Genomic DNA, 16,544 nt, shown 5'->3' with positions numbered 1-16,544 from the left:
ACCAGCCCTGTGCCCTGCCCAGCCCTGCCCCGCCTGCTCCCAGAGGGAGGGCATGGTGCCCGGGAACAGGCTCCGCTGACTTCAGGGTGCCTGGGGAGATATCATGAAGCCGCGCCTGGGGACAGGGTGGGACACGCTGAGCGTGAGTCTCATCGGGACTGCAGAGACCTGTGCCGGCAGTAGCCTCTGATCCTGGTGCCCCCAAACCAACCCTCCCCCCAAATGCAACCGAGTCGAGGAACCGCCGAGCCTCATTTCACATAAGGGCACGAAGCACGGGCCCCTGGCCAGGGGAGACAGAGGCCTCAGAACCGCCGAGAGTCCAGCGTGGCCACTGCCCCTCACCCAGGCCCGAACCAGCGCCCTTCCGTGCCCCTGATTGGTCCAGCTGGGGGTGTGAGCCCCATGAAGGGGGATCCCCGCGCTGTGTCCCCTTGCTTGTTGGTCCCCTGAGGGTCCTGAGGTGAAGGAGCCAGGACTGTTCAGGGAGCAAAGGGGCGGGGGGTGGGCGGTGTGGAGACAGCGGGCACGTGTGGCTCACAGCCCGTCACTGTGGCCTGCACAGCCCTGCAGGGTGGGGGTGTCAGGGTCGGGGTGCCGGGAGCCAGGGCTGGTGTTGGAGAGGGGGATCTCCTGGGCAGTGTCGGGGAGCTGCCTGGAACCCATCACGGCCTGGACAGCCACTTCTATCATGGCCGTGTCCGGCCTCGCGTGGGCTGCTCGGGGCGGGCCCTGGCTGGGGCTGGACCCTCTGCGTCTTGGGCCAGCGTCTCGGGGCTGACCTGGCAGGGGGCTGGACCCTCTGTGCATCTGGGGCAGAGCTGGCCAGGGACTGGACCTTCTGTGCATCTCAGAGTGGACCCTGGTGGGGGGCTGAACCCTCTGTGTCCTCCTGTACTCCCCAGCCCGTGTCCGGCTTGAGTGTCTTGATTAAGGCCCCAAATGGCCGCCTGTGTGGCATCTTGTGAGTGTCGGGATGGGGACCTGTGTTTGAATACCCGGGGCCTGGCCAGGGTCCGCCAGGACCTCGACTCGGGGTGCAGGGTCCCAGAGGGGAATGAGGGGCTGGGCAGGAGAGGGGTGATGGGATCTATTTCAGTGGCTCACTGCGAATTCCTGTCCCGCAGGTTGTGGCACTGGGCAGCACCTCTGGGTACCAAGGGGGGACAGAGAGGACAGTGACCACAGCCTCCCTGCCCGAGGGACTGCTGAAGGCACAAAGGGGAGAGTGACCGGACCTCCCTGTGGGGTGCTCAGTTCATAGCTGGCCCCTTGGGTGTCCCAAGGTTGGGATGGGGTGCTGACCCCCATTTCAGAGTCAGAGCTGCTGGGCAGGCATTTGGACATCCAGTAGTCCAGGGGCTGTGCTGTTTCAGGTCCGGGCAAGGCAGCCGAGTGGACAGTCAGGAAGTGGGAGAGTTCCAGTTAGTGCGTCCAGGAAGGACCCTGAGTGCGCCCCTGCTCCCCTGGGACCCCGGCTATGTTTGAGATCATCTGCTGTCCCCAGTCACCAGCTGGGCCCACTGTGCCCAGGGGACTGCCCGGTGTCTGCCACCCAGCCCCCCGTGCCCTGGAGATGCACGGCCTTCCAGGGATGGTGACCTTACTGGGGAGCATGGTATGCATGCCGTGACCAGCGTAGGAGCCCCGCGTGTGGGCTATGGGGAGGGAACCCCAGAAAAGGGAACCGGAGACTTTCTCCCCCCGATAACGTGCCGTTCCCCATTCCCAAGGCTGTTTACGTGCACGTAGACAGTCCCCCCCCCCCACCCCGGGCCCACACCTGCCCACCCTCTCCTCTGCTCAGTAAGGGAACCCAGGCTCCCGGGAGCCTCACGCACGGGCCCCCCGCGATCTTGGTTTGTTTATTGTTTTTCTGAGACGGTTGTGCACCTGCTGACCTTTCCTGCGACATGGAGCCCCCACCCCGGGACCCTCCCGTGGGCTCTGTTGGCCAGCTCAGGGTGTGGGGCTCACCTGCCCGCCAGGCCGCCCCAGTGACCAGCTCGCCATCGTGTGCCCAAGCACGGGAACACTGCTTGGCAGGAATGCTGAGGGGAGCCGAGGACGCCAACCCCCTGGGTCACTGTCACAGAAGGCCCTTCCCACACCCCATGCACCCCTCTGAACCTGAGGGTCTTCAGGAAGGGGAGCTGGGGGCTGGCGGGAAAGGGCTGGAGCTGGGGACGGGAGCACTCAGAGCCCCCAAGTCGCCTTTGCTCCCTCCCCTTCCCCTCTTCACCTCCCTCCCTCCCCCCTCCCTCTCCCCCTCTCTCCCTTTCCCTCTCTCCTTCCCCCTCTCCCCACCCGCTATCTCCCCCTCTCTCTCCTTCTCTCCCTCTCTCTTTCTCTCTCTCTTCTTCTCCCTCTCACCTTTCTCTCTTCCTCTCTCCCTCCCTCTCTCTTTCTCCCTCTCCCTCTCTCTCTTTCTCTCGCTTCCTCTCTCTTCCTTCCTCTCTCCCTCTCCCTCTCTCCCTCTCTCTTCCTCTCTCCTCCTCTCTCTCCCTCTCCCCTTCCCTCTCTTTTCCCCTCCTCCTTCTCTCACCCCCCCTCCCTTCACTCCTGATGGCTGTATAACGGTGGAATCCCAACACTCCTTCAGGCTGTTTCTAGAAGGGCCCTGGGCCAGCCCTGCCCCCTCTCTGCTCCGGGGGAGGGGCATGTCTCCAGCTTTGGGTCTGGCCATGCAGTCCCGTTGATACCAGAGCAGATGGCACCAGGAGGACCCGACGGTGGGCACTGCCAGGCCCAGGCAGCGCCAGTGAGGGTGGGCCAGGCGCCGCGAGGCCCGTGTCACTTCCCGCAGCCCCACCAGCTGCTCGTCCATCCGTCGCTGACCGGAAGCAGTTGCCAAGAGGCTGCGGTTCTGCCAGGACCCCCGTTCCGGCCTCCCCATGCCAGGCCGCCGCGGGCCTGCACCCTGTCCTGGTTGGCTGCAGGGGGCCCGGAGACATGGCGGGAGGGAGGAAGAGCTTCCCCGTCTCCTCCTGGCCCCGGCACTGCCGGGGAATGCTGGCAGGGTTGGTGCCGCCAGCCGCAGCGTGCCAGAGCAAGTCAGAGCTCAAGGTCTGCGGCATCGGAACTTCACTCTGTATCCGGGCCCAGCCTTTGCAGGACCCGCCCCAGGCCAGAAGTGGGGCCCCAACCCTCAGCCCCAGGGTGAGGGTCTGCCACTGCTCGGTGCCTGCATGGCCCGGTGTCCTGCTTCTGAGCCCCTGGAGACACTCGTTCCAGTAGGCAGGTGGGCGGGCGGTCAGCCCTCCTCCCGCCGCCTCTGGGCCGGGCTTCTCAGGGAGTGTCCAGGCGTTGGGTCCCTGTGGGCTGTGGGGGCGTCCACGCCCCTTCCTGAGCTGGGCCCGGCCACTCAGTCTCAGGGTCAGAACCCGAGGCCGTTCCCCACCTCCCCGGCTCTCCGTGTGCTAGGCTCAGGAGTCGTACCCAGACCAAAGCCCTCAGCCCTTTCTGGAGGGGATGTCTGGGGGGCTTCAGCAGGGCCCTGGAACACATCCTCGGAACTCAGTGGACTTGACAGAGCTGCAGAGGAGCCCTGAGGGACGGGATCCCCTGAGTCCCACGTCCCCCCTCTCTGTCTTTGGGGAGTTTGGGGGCAGCAGACAATCCGGGTAGACGCCGGTTGGGCCGACATCTGGCATTTGTGGGGGTCGTGTGGAGCGAACTTGTTGGTCTGCAGGGCATCCCCCTGGCTGGTGGCCCAGGGGCACACTGGGCCCTGAAACCACAGCCCAGTGCTCGTTGGCCAGTTGAAAGGGATGGTAGAGGGAGGGGTGCGGTGGGCAGCTGGGGAGACGGAAACCTAACCCAGGTGCCTGAGTGCATGCGGGGTGAGGGCCCAGTGAGAAGTGGTCTGTGACCCATGACCTCGAGGGTCATGGTCAGTCGAGGGGGTGCTGGTTCTCCCTCAGTGCACCATGCCCAGGGTGGGCAGCAGCTCAGGCTAGACTGTGCCCAGCTGGCCTGCAGAAGGGACCCCACACACTCCACTTCCACTTCCAAGTGAGTCTTTGCCTCAGCGTCTCCGCCAGGGGTACAGGGCTACAGGCACAGGTCGACTGGTGCCTCAGTTTACCCGACAGCGCCCGCCTGTGTCAGGAGGACACTGCTGGGCAGGGTCAGGGAAGGACACGCTGGGGTCTTGGATGAGCTCCGGCCTGTGGGAAATGGCAGCTTGGGGGCTGGGGTCGCCCACCTGAGGCAGAGCGATGAGGGGCCCGAGGCTCTGCTTCCCTCCTGTTTGCTGGTGCTGCTCTGGGGGCAGGGGGCTCCCCAGACGCGCCCACGGCCATGCTCAGTGGTGCCACGGATGGAGCTCGGGCCGCGCGGGCGGTAGGAACCCCCGCTCCAGGGCTGCCCCGGTGAGCCCAGGATAGATGCGGAAGAGGGGGGGGGGGCGCTCAGACGGGACTGGAGAAACGGGGGCCGGACGGGGAGCAGGAAGTGGGGAGCAGGGCTGGTGTGTGGGGGCCTCCGTCCAAGCCCCTCTTTCAGCACCTCGCTCCCCCCCTTCCAGATGCTTCCGTGGGGATCGGCTCCGCTCTGGACCCACCCAGTCAGGGCTGTGAGTGCCAGAGCGGGGTCCCCTCGGCCCAGCGGGGCCGGGCACTGTGCAGGGGAAGGGGGCACGTTGGCAAAGCCAGGCTGTGGTGGGAGGTCACAAGAGGGTGGGGGCAGGGACCTCCGTGAACTTAGGCCTCCCCGTGAGAACTTGCTGTGTAGGAAGCGAGCGCTGGAACGCACCCGAGAACAGACCGTGCTCTGCTCACCGCCCCCCCCCCCCCCGCTTCCAGAAAGAGGGGCGTCCTGTCTGTTCAGCCCGGGGCTCGGGGCGGGGGGTCACGCAATGGGGCTTCCTGGGGCTTCCTGTCACCTCAGGGGCTTCGGGTGCAGGAGCATGGTGAGGGTGCCCGAGGCCTGGAGCTCCGGGTCCCCCAGGGCCAGCTCCTGTTGTGGCCGGCGGAAGGTCAGCGGGCCTCCTGGAAGCTCGCCTGCCCTCACTCATCTCCCCCAGCCCCCCTTCCCGCGCTGGCTGCCCCGGCTCTCCCCCTCCGCGGCCCCGGACAGAGTTTGAATTTATTTCCTCATCCATCAACTCTTCAGCAGGGCCCGGCTACGTCGGGGGCCCTGGCCAGCGGCCGGACACGCAGAGGCTTGGCCGTGCTTGATGCGGCTGCGAGCTCAGTGCAAAGCCATGAGCCGGCAAGGTGGGGGGCTTGGTGCCCCTGGGGGTTGGCTTGTGGCTGAGAGTTGGGGGGGCTCCTCCCAGCCGCTCAGAGCTGGGGACCCCTGATCTGCTCCCTCCCCAATGCCAAAGCTGCCCCTGGGGATGCTGGACCTTTGGGAGGTGCCGCAGCCTCAGGAGCGTTCTGGGCACTTGCTATTTCTTCTGTTAAAACTTGGGGCTGGAGTGACAGTACAGCGGGTAGTGTGTTTGCCTTGCACGCGGTCGACCCGGGTTCGATTCCCAGCATCCCATATGGTCCCCTGAGCACTGCCAGGAATAATTCCTGAGTGCAAAGCCGGAAGTAACCCCTGTGCATCACTGGATGTAACCCCAAAATGCCAAAAAAAAATAAAAGCTCAATCTGGGGTCAGAGGGAGCCAGGCACCGCCTGGCATCCCACAGACCCTGTTCAGTCCAAGTGCCCCACAGGGACCCCCAAACCGCCTGGTCACTTCCCAGCACAGATCTAGGGATGATCCTTGAGCACTGCTAGATGTGACCCCCCCCCCAAAAAAAAAACACAGAAAAAGAAGGTAGATTTTTTTTTCTTTCATAAAAAGCTGGGGGAGGCTGTAAGTTAGCATTCTGCAGTGGCGTCCATGGGCCTCTAGGCCCGGTCTGCTCAGACCCTGTGCCCTGCCTGGCTTCAGTTTCGGTGCCATGGGAGGGGTCATCAAGCCCCCCTGCTCTGCACTGTCCTGATGCAGCCTGGGGGGACTGTGTCTCGCAGCTCGGGGGACTGGAGCAGGGGCTCTGTGGACAGCAGGTGGAGATTCCTGGCCAGCCCTTCCAGGCGGAGTGTCTCCCATTCAGGCGCAGTTAAGCGTGGGGTATTGACTCCTGTCTCTGAGCAGTGCTGGCAGCCCCAGCCCACAGGCCGCCCACGCTCCGCACATGCCTCGGAGCTGTCGCGCTCCCTCGCCCCGAGCCCCCCGGGGTGGGACCCTCCTCCGCAGAAGCAGCTGCCCCAGCAGGGTCCCCAGCAACCCTCCCCCTCTTCCCCTGGGCCGTCCATCCCCACAGCCCCACGAGTAACGACCCCGCCCCTTCAGGGTGGATGGCAGGGGCGTGTGCGCACGTATGTGTGAGTGTATGTTTGCATGTCTGTGAATGCCCGTGTGAGTGTGAGTCCGTGTTCCTGCCCATGAATGGGAGTGCGTCCGTCTGTGACTGTGAGTGTGACTGTGTGTGTCTGTGTGTGACTTGTGTGGAGGTGTGTGTCTTTGTGACTGTGTGTCTATACATGGCTGTGTGAGGGTGTGTTTGTGTCTGTGACTGTGTGTGTCTGTGTGACTGTATGTGTGTGAGGGTATGTGTGACTATATCTGTGTAAGACTGTGAGAATTTGTCTGTGTGTTAGGGTGTGAGGGTGCGTGAGGGTGTGAATGTGTGTATGTGAGTGTATGTGACTATGTGTGAGGGTGTGTGTCTGTGTGTAAGGGTGTGAGTGTGTGTGACAGGGTGTAGCTGTATCTGTGTGTGAGGGTGTGGCTGTGTGTGGCTGTGTGGCTGCGAGGGTATGTGACTGTGAGGACGTGAGTGTGTGTGTCTGTGTGTGAGGGTGTGTGTCTGTGTGTGGGTATGAGTGTGTCTGTGTGTGAGGGTGTGTGTGTGTGTGTGAGTCTGTGTGTCTGTGTGTGTGTGAGGGTGTGTGACTGAGGACGTGAGTGTGTGAGTCTGTGTGTCTCTGTGTGTGTGAGGGTGTGTGACTGTGAGGACGTGAGTGTGTGTGTCTGTGTGTGAGGGTGTATGTGTGTGGATGTGTGTCTGTGTGAGGGTGTGTGTGTGAGTCTGTGTGTCTGTGTGTATGTGAGGGTGTGTGACTGAGGACGTGAGTGTATGTGTGCCTGTGTGTGAGGGTGTATGTCTGTGTGTATGCGAGGGCGTGTGACTGAGGACGTGAGTGTATGTGTGCCTGTGTGTGAGGGTATGTGTGTGTGGGTGTGAGTGTGTGTGTGTGTGTGAGTGTGTGTGTGTGCGCTCCCAGTTGGATGCAGGTTCCCCTTGCACCCTCGGGAGTGGGTGTGATATGCCTCCAGTTGACCCCGGGTGGGGTGAGACCAGCCCGGGGCAGGAGCCCCCAGCCGTGGCCCCAGCGTGCCTGCCGTTTGTCGGGTGCAGCTCGGCTGGTCCCCATCACTGACCCGGCCTCGGGACTCGGCATCCGCCACTGCCCACTGCTCCCGGGAGCTGAGGGGCCCCGAGTGCCCGGCAGGACCCCGACGCCCCGTGTCCCTGCAGACGTGCACCACATTAAGCGGAGGGACATCGTGCTGAAACGGGAGCTGGGTGAGGGCGCCTTCGGGAAGGTCTTCCTGGCCGAGTGCTACAACCTCAGCCCCACCAAGGACAAGATGCTGGTGGCCGTGAAGGTGAGTGCGGGGACGGCTGGGGGCGCCGGCAGAGTCCTCCCCTTTGGGGGTGAAGGGCTGGGCCCGAGAGCTGCAGGTCTGGCCTGTGAGAAGTCGGGGTCCTGCCCTCTGCACCCACTTTCCCCTGAGAGCTGGTGAGGGCGGCGGCTCCAGGGCCCCAGGCGGGCCATGAGGGGCCCAGGAGAGTCGCTTCCCCTCCCTGATGCAGCTAAACCTGCCCCCGGGACGCGTCCCACCCAGCTGCTCGGGCGTCCCACAGCAGAGCCTTGGCACAGGGGCAGGGGCCCTCGTCCTCTCTTCTGGGGGGCTGCATGGGAGTGGGTCAGAGGCACCAGGGGGTCCTGGTGGTCTGCTCCCTGGGGTCTGGAGCTGGTAAGCTGGGGGTGGTGGGAGGGGGCTCCCTCTGCCCGAGGCGTGCCCATTGACCTGGTGGCTGGCTGTCTGCACCCCGGAGCATGCCCTCCCCTGGGGGCCTTAGGCCAGGGTCCATCCAAGTGCTCAGAGCCTTCCCCGGCTCCCAGAGCCTGGCCGGGCCCCTCCCTACTGAGCACCCCCGGCATGTGTTCAGCGCCCTTGTGCGGGCCACCAGGGCCCTGTGTCTTGGGGACCCGAGTGGGAGAGAGTCCTGTGAGCCCCTCCCCCCGCAGGCCCTGAAGGACCCCACCCTGGCGGCCCGGAAGGACTTCCAGCGGGAGGCCGAGCTGCTCACCAATCTGCAGCACGACCACATCGTCAAATTCTACGGGGTCTGTGGTGACGGTGACCCCCTCATCATGGTCTTCGAGTACATGAAGCATGGGGACCTCAACAAGTTCCTCAGGTGGGCATGGCTGCCCGTGCCGGCGCCCGGAATGTTCTGGAGGTTCCCCGGGGAACTGCAGCCCAGGCCCACTCCTTCCCACAGCCGGTCACAAGACCCCATGTGGGGGTTCATGGCCCCTCGCTTATAACAAGTGCAGCTTGACATGGACCCTCAGTCCCCCCCTCCCGCCCACGGACACAATGCGGGCACTGGGCCTGGGCCGTGTGACCCCATCATTTTGTGCCTCAGTTTCCCTTTCTGTGAAAGGGCTGTTGGGGGGGGGGCGGGAGGCCGAGTGAGGCACATTTGAATTGCCAAGAGTGCTTCCCCGTATGGGCGAGGCTGAGCCCAGCAAGCTTTCTTCTTTTTGTTCTTTTTTGTTTGGGGCCACTTGGGGCGGTGCTCAAGAGTCACCCTGTTTGTCACTCAGGGATCTCTCCTGGCGGTGCTGGGGATCCTGTGGGGTACTGGGGGCTCGGTCCGCTATGCGCCAGGCAGACAGCCCTCCCCGCTTTGCTTTTCCTGCCTGCATCCGTAACGTCACCCCTGTCCCCACCTCTGGGCCTCGGGGTTTCGGCAGGCCCTGGTCAGCTTCTTCACCCATGCACCTCCTGGGGTCCCCTGGGCCAGGCACCAAGGGCAGCGGTTCACTTCCGCCCCCTGAACATTTCTGCTCCCTCTCCCCCCACCCCCGCACCCCCCTCCCGAAGGGCCCATGGGCCGGATGCGATGATCCTGGTGGACGGGCAGCCGCGCCAGGCCAAGGGCGAGCTGGGCCTCTCCCAGATGCTGCACATCGCCAGCCAGATCGCCTCGGGCATGGCCTACCTGGCCTCACAGCACTTCGTGCACCGGGACCTGGCCACGAGGAACTGCCTGGTGGGGGCCAACCTGCTGGTGAAGATCGGGGACTTCGGCATGTCCCGGGACGTCTACAGCACCGACTACTACCGGGTAAGGCCGCCGCCGCCGCGGCCGCGCTCTGCCCGCTGCTGCTCGCTGTCTGTGTTGCTGTCCCTCCCGCCCCCCCACCCCTCCCGACACGTCCACGCTTTCTTCTCTCAACTCTGACCTCCTGTCCTGCCTTCAGGGGGGCCCCGGGGAGCAGCCAGAACCAGGGGCCCCAGGGAGCGAGGTCATTGAGGGCTGCGGTGCGGGGAGGGGCAGGGGTAGACTTTGGGCGTGGGCGCGTCTCTGCATTGGCATTTCTGGGTTTGCGTGGTGGGGATCGTTATCCCAGGAAGGGGAGCAGGTGGGGGCGCCCCGAGGCCGAGGTGCGTCAGCTGGCTCGGGCTGATGGGAGGAAGCAGCCGGGAGATTGGAGACTTCTGGAAGCAGACAGAGGAACAGAGACGAGTCAGTCAAGAGAAGAAAGGGGAGAAGTTTATTTTGGGGTGTGTGCCTGGGGAACCCCATGAACCTCTGGGACGGACCGAGCGGGCTTATAAGTTGTCCTGGGCGGGGAAAGGAACCAGAGGCCAGTGGGGCTGGGCGCTTGGCCTGGCCTTCTGTCACCTGCAGGGGTCCGTGTGAGGAAGCCCGGTGGCAGCATGCAGGGGCAGGGTGGCCTTTGATTCCGAGTGTTGCTGCCTCCTCAGTCGGTCGAGGTGCAGAGAGTTGGGGTGAGGAGGGTGGCGCCGGGACGTGGGGGCGTGGGCCACGACCGTCCCCGTCACTCCATGAGCAGACCTCCCAGGAACGAGTGTCAGGGTGGCCGGAGCCTGGCAGGCTGGCCTTGGCTTCTGACCGCGTGGGTTGGCCTCTGCCTGAGCAGGGAAATGGCCGCTGGAGATGCGGAGTGTCCGTGGGGAAGCTGGCCCACCCTGGGGGCCCGGCGGGGCTGGCAGTGGGGCACCCAGCTGGGCCGCAGATCAGCACCCCTAGTTTGGAGAAGGGTCGGGAAGCGCCAGGAGCCACCAAGTAGCTCAGCAGAGTCTGGGGTCATTGTCTCGGTCGAGTTGCCCAGTGGCGACCCCCGGCTGGCTGCCTGGTACTGTTTGCCTCTCCCGCAGACTGTGGGGCGTTCGGCCAGGCTCAGCTTTGTTCTGATCAGGACACGGCCTGGTCACTGTTTCCTGTGTGAGGCAGACGCTTGGTGATGCTTGTTCAGCCCCCACAGGCTTGGCTGCACCTTGGGAAACTGGGTCCGGCCAGAAGGTGTTAAATGTGGCCCTCCTGAGTCTTCCCACGGTGGCTGTGTCACGGGGGCCGCCCGCGCCATAACACGGTGAACTGGTTCCTCTGGGAGGGTTCCCTGGGGTGAACACGTGCGGTGTCTGTGGCCAGGATGCCCGGGGGTGAAGGAGAGGAGTGTTCCCCATAACCGGGCACCTCCTTTCATGTGTGTTTTAAGCCCGTTCTGCGCCGAGACCACCGGGGCGGAAATATCTGTCTTTGATCCCATGGATGTCAGGAAAAACTAACAAATCACTTTTGTTGTTGTTTGTCTTGTCTTATTTTTACTTTGGGCCCACACGTGGCAGTGCTCAGGGCTGACTCTTAGCTCTGTGCTCAGGGATCTCTCCTGGCGGGGCTCGGGGGACCCTAGGGGGTGCTGGGGATCCAACCAAGGTCAGCGTGTGTGAGGCGAGCACCTTATCCCCGGACTCTCCCTGGTCCCTAAGGGCCACTCCTACGGTACATGGACACTGGGTGCTGGAAAACGCTTCCTGCCATGGCTGCCCATTAGGGGTGGCAGAGGCGTCTTGCCTGTTCCCAAAGAGCTTCTGGTGGCCTCCCCATGTCCAGCCTCCCAGCCCTTGACTTTTCCGAAAAACGGAAGGGAAGTAACCCTACAGTCTCGTTGTCTGTGTGAGAGGACATCTGGGGGCCAGGGCAGCTGCTGGGTCACCTCCGCCCCCCTGTCCGCCAAGCAGCGTCCGCGGGGCCACTCGCCACAGTGCATCTGAAATTGGGGCGGTCCTCCACGAGGCCTGTACCTTTTCCCATTTGCTCCTCAAGCACCTGCACCCTCCCATCCCCTGCGGGAGATCCCTGATGTCAGCTTGTTTCCACATGTGGGTCTCCGGTCCACAGGGACCTCCTGACCAAAGGGCAGTGGAGGTTTATGAGAGTGGCCCTGGGTCTCTGCAGGGGTGCCGTCCAAGGCTAAGAACTGTGATTCAGTGTCCAGCCGCTTCCTGTGGCCAGAGTCCAGCTGGGGCTGCTCTTGGACCCCCACGCTGTGGCCACACATCGGTTTTCTGGGTTCCGAGGGGGTGGTGGGAGACCGTGTGTCTAGGGGCCACCACTGAGGTCTCTTTCTCTGAGCCGATGCCGAGGGCAGCCTCACCCACCCTTGGTGGTCTGGTGGCTTCCTCAGAGATTACGGGTGCGGGTTCTGGTGCCAGGTACAGTGAGATGTAGCCATGTGCAGGCACGCTCAGGTGAGGCTCTGCGGGACCTCTCGTGACCATGCGCATGCTAGCGTGTGTGAGCATGTGCGCTCTGAGTAGGAGCCTCTGTGTGCAGGTGTGTGTGTGCGTGTGCGCACTTGCCTGCCAGCGTGCCAGCCAGAGACAGGGCCAGGGAGATGCAGGGACACGCGCCTTGTTGGGTTCTCCCTTTTCTGTTTTCAGTTTCTTAAAACAAGAGGCACCATCTGGCTCCTGCCGGCGAGCTGTGCCACCGCTTAGAAAGGCGGGCCACCTGGTTTCCTGTTCGCATCTCGAGAGAGGAAACAGACCGCCCCGCTCCACAGCCTTCTCTCTTAGCGACAGGCACCATCTCCGAACCCCATCCAGGCTCCCAGGCCCTCCAGCTCTGGTGAGGTGCCTGGGGCCTTCCCTAAGCCTTGTGGGCAGCTGGGAGATCAACGCTGGAAGTCAGAAATGCGAGTTTCCCCAGAGGAGGAGCCAGGCTTCGGGAGAGAGCTGCACACAGACCAGGGGTTTTGGAGGGAGCTTGGGGTAGGGTCCTGCTCTGCAGGGGTCTAGCTAGACCATGCGACCCCTGCCCCTTTACTCACTACCCTCTGTGCCTGGGCATATCTCGGGCTCAGCTGACACTTGGTAAAACTGTGTGCAAATGAATAGATGGATGAATGGATGGGTGGATGGATGGATAGATGATGGATGGGTGGATGGATGGATGGATGGATAGATTGGTGGATGGATGGATGGATGGATAGATGGGTGGATGGATGGATGGGTAGATGGGTGGATGGATGGATGGGTAGATGGGTGAATGGATGATTGATAGATGGGTAAATGGATGAATGAATGTTGGATGGATGAGTGGATGGATGGATGGGTAGATGAGTGGGTAGATGGATGGATGAATGGATGGTGGTTGAGTGGATGGATGGGTGGGAGGATGGGTGGATGGATGGATGGGTGGATGGATGGGTGAATGATTAAAGAATGGGTAAGTGAATGAATGAATGTTGGATGGATGAGTGGATGGATGGATGGTTGATGGATAAATGGGTAGATAGGTGGGTGAATGGATGGGTAGATGGGTGAGTGGGTGGGTAGGTAGATAGGTGGGTGGATGTAAGGATGGGTGGGCGGGCAAACGGATGAATGGGTAGATGGGTAGATGGATGAATGGGTAGATGAGTGGGTAGATGGATGGATGAATGGACGGTGGTTGAGTGGATGGATAGGTGGGTGGGTGGATGGATGATGGATGGATGAATGAGATGGACAGTAGAGTTAGTGGGGGATCCCATGCTCCCCACGGCTGTGAGCAGGATCTGGGGCTCTGATTACAAGAGATTCACTTAGATGCAGCACAGAAGGGCTATGGCTGCAGCCCAACCTCCCTGGTCAGGGTTGGGGCCATGGTCTGCAGATGGTTCTGGGGGTCACACCGCAGGAAACCCGGTGGGTGGGGAACTCCACCCCCTCCCACCTGTAAGGTCAGGTCCCTCCCTTGGAGGCCCAGGTCAGGGGGTCTGCCCCTCTCACTTTCGTGGCCCGGGAAAGAGCTGGCTCCTGCACCTCCAGCCTGCCCCTAGCTGGGACACACTGGCTGAAGCTGAACCCTGGGACCCTCCCGCAGAGGCCACCGGTGTGGACGCAGCCTCGGGGAGGAGCAGCACGGAGACCGTGTCTGCTGGCCTGTTTTCCTTATTTTCTTCCCACTGTATTCTTTGAGACAGTCCAGGCCCGTGTGTCCCCAGGGGGGACCTGGAATCAGATGCGCAAATGCCACCCGCTTCCCTTCCAAAGGCTGGAGGAGCTGGAGGCAGCTGTGAATGTCACCGGCTTCACCCCGGTGACCCCTGGCAGCAGACGCTGAGGTCCTGGCAGAGGGTCTCGCTCCATCTCTGCCGTCCCCGTCCCTCCCGGCTGCTAAGGAGACAGAGGCTCTTCTCTGTCTGTCACTCACACCCCATCGCAGACTGACATTCTTGGCTGCTACCTGACCCTGTGCCCTGGCTGGGGAGAAACTCGGTTATTCTGGGGAAGGGGCCTAGAGTCAGTCGGGAGCCTGGCTGGCTGGGCTGTCCCAGAGGCTCTGCGTTGGCCAGCCGGTGCTTCTGTAGCCTCTCTGCAAAGCACAGCCAAGGGGACTGTGCCCTGCCCAGGGCAGAGGTGCCAGGGACGGCCCCCAGCCCTGCTCCCCTGGGGAGAGGGAGACCTCAGTCATACCTGACTCACCCCTCCGGGTCCCTCGCGTGTGAAAGACCTCTTTATTTCTTTCCTTGGGCAAACTGAATATAGGACATGTAAAGATACATAAATTTCCATACAAATCTCTTCTTTATAGCTGTGATTAAGACATTTGCATGCAGCCGCCTCGTGTCTTCCTGGGGCTTCCTCCAGGCTTCTCCTAAGCCCCAGAGCCCTGACTCTGTGATCTGTGCATGCAGAATCTGGCGGAGGGGGCACAGGGTCAGCAGAGGGCCGGCCAGGCGGAATTTCAATGGCATTTTTTTCAGGCTGAGTTGATCCCACAGAGCAGAGCTGGGGCGCCGGAGGGCCCAGGAGGACCCTCCCTGGTGCCGGTTCGCCCAAATATCCGCTGTTGTCAGGGGCCCTGGACCCTGGACCCTTGGACACGGAAGGCGATTTTTCCTCACCTCTGGAAAACAGAGAAAGAAAACCATGTTTTCCCTTTGTGTGGATTAAGTAAGAGAATGTATGCAAATTGCCTGGCACCCATTAGGTTCTCAATAGATGGTAATTATTATGCTACGTAAGTGAATAAGGTAGAAATTATAGGAGGAACTCTAAATCATTCAAGTTACAGGCCCAACCTGTTTCCAAATGCTGGCCAGGGTGCAGATCCTAAACAGAATGGAAGGGGGCAGGGGGAAAAGGGGACGGGGGTGGGGTGGGATGGGGTAAGGGTGGGGGGAGAGAGAGATGGGGAAGGGAGAGGTTGATCTCTTCCAGCTGGGTTTTGTGAAAAGTGGGGTGGAGGAAAGGGAAGTCCCAGTCGGAGTGACACAGGACAGGTTTCCATAGCCGTGAAAGAGACCTCCATGCAGGGATTTGGGTGACCGTAAAGGGGACGGTGGCAAGGTGATTGGAGGCAAGTGTGCGTCCGGTGAAGCCTGGTGACCTGGAAGAGGCAGTCGGAGCTCAGGAGGCAGCACACTGTCTTCCCACATCTGATGCTCGTCATTCTGGTGGCCCAGGATACGAGAGCGGGCATCACCCATCCCTCTGGCCGGAGACTGTGGGTTGGAGAAGAGGGTCCAGGCTGTTCCCGTCTGCATCGCAGGGCAGAGGGTGACCATCACACTTAGCCCCTGGGCCAGCCCCTCTCGGGGAAGCTGAAGAGCTGCCTGTGAGACCCGCTGGGATTGGTCTTCCTTCCAGCGAGCAGTGTGCTCCAGATGTTGTCTGGTGCTGGTGTGTGGCATAGGGGGTGTCTGAGCTCTCAGGAGCCCGCGGTATGGTCCGAGCACCTGCTTCCCGCCAGGAAGGCTCTCTCCCTCCCCCCACCCCGCAGCCCCCCTGCTCCCCCACACTTCTGCGGAGAAAGGATTTTCACTCTCTGGAGCTCACAGCATGAGCCTTGCCATTGCATAACTATTGTCCCCTGTCCCCCCCGCCCCAAGCATCATATAATGGTTCCACCCCACTTTTTTACTGTCTCAAAATGAGAGTAGGGCATTTACCGTGCCCGTATTCACCCCAAGTTTGATCCCAGGCACCCCATAGGGATCCCCCCACCAGGAATGATCGTTGAGTTCAGGGCCAAACAAATACGTTACCCTTTCATTGATTCTGCATTTGTGGGGATGCGCCAACGATCAGTACTAGGGGCCACCCCAACACTCCCTTGGCACTGCTGGGTGTGGTGCTGCTCCCTGGGGAACCGTCTCAAAGGGCTGGCCTGGTACGAGCTTTCTGGGGGGGGGTCTTTGCTGGGAAGTGGGCTTCTCACAGCTGTTCACGGGGGAGCGGTCAGTGCGGGCGGCCACTGCCAGAAACCCAAGGACAGAGATGGTGTCCGGCTGGCCCACCTCCCTTTCCCCCAACCTTGGAGGGGCCCCGTGATGTGAGTGACAAATGCAGTGACCTGGGCACTGGAGATGGCCGCATACCTCGGCTTGGCGCTCTGTGATGAGTTGGCCACTGTGAGGGGGCACGTGACCGGGCGCAGGAAGGGGAGAGGCGGGCAGGAGAGGATCCGGAGCGGAGAGCACCGTGGGCGCAGCTCTACCGCCTCCTTCCCTCCTTCAGCTTCTCCCTTCACCCCTTCTCTTCTCTCTTCCCTGTCTGCCCCCCCATGGCAAGAAGGGCCATGGCAGAAGGGCCTGGGCACTGCGTCCTGGCAGCTGCGGAGGCTGGCGGCAGATGCGGCTCCCACAGTGAGTCCAGATTCTGCTGCGGAGGTCGGGGCTGGGCCCGGCCGCCCGTGGGGGGCACAGACCAGCAGCTTGCAGGCTTGGGGGGCCAGGCGGGGACTGGAACTCCCATGGGCCCAAGCCCAGAGGTGCTGGGGATGGGCAGTGCTCTGCCCCTGACAAAGGGGTGTCCTTTTGGCCACATGGAAGTTTCCAGGGCAGACACCGTGTGCTTGGGGCGTCTCGTGGGACTGAGCACAGGGGAGGCGGGGTTGGGCTGCTTGGTTCCACCCAGCCCGAGAGGCTGAGCCACGGCTCTACATGGCCTGCCGGTGGCTGCTCCTGTCCTGTCCCCCAGGGCCGAGGGATTCCATGCTCATGTCA

General features: G+C 62.4%; 1 protein-coding gene across 1 annotated transcript in view; it reads left to right on the top strand.

The window, feature by feature from the left end:
- Nucleotides 1-16,544, top strand: part of NTRK3 (neurotrophic receptor tyrosine kinase 3) — a 110,987-nt gene that overhangs the window by 83,943 nt on the left and 10,500 nt on the right. Inside the window, 3 exon segments of the mRNA XM_056113842.1 lie at nucleotides 7,481-7,611; nucleotides 8,259-8,431; nucleotides 9,124-9,367. Coding sequence (XP_055969817.1) covers nucleotides 7,481-7,611; nucleotides 8,259-8,431; nucleotides 9,124-9,367 — 548 coding nt within the window.

This window comes from Sorex fumeus, unplaced genomic scaffold (genome assembly GCF_029834395.1).
Source record: "Sorex fumeus unplaced genomic scaffold, SorFum_2.1 ptg000024l, whole genome shotgun sequence".
In the NCBI taxonomy this organism is placed as follows: Eukaryota; Metazoa; Chordata; class Mammalia; order Eulipotyphla; family Soricidae; genus Sorex; species Sorex fumeus.
Note: the sequence above shows the minus strand (reverse complement) of the source record. Positions and strands in the feature narration are given on the sequence as shown.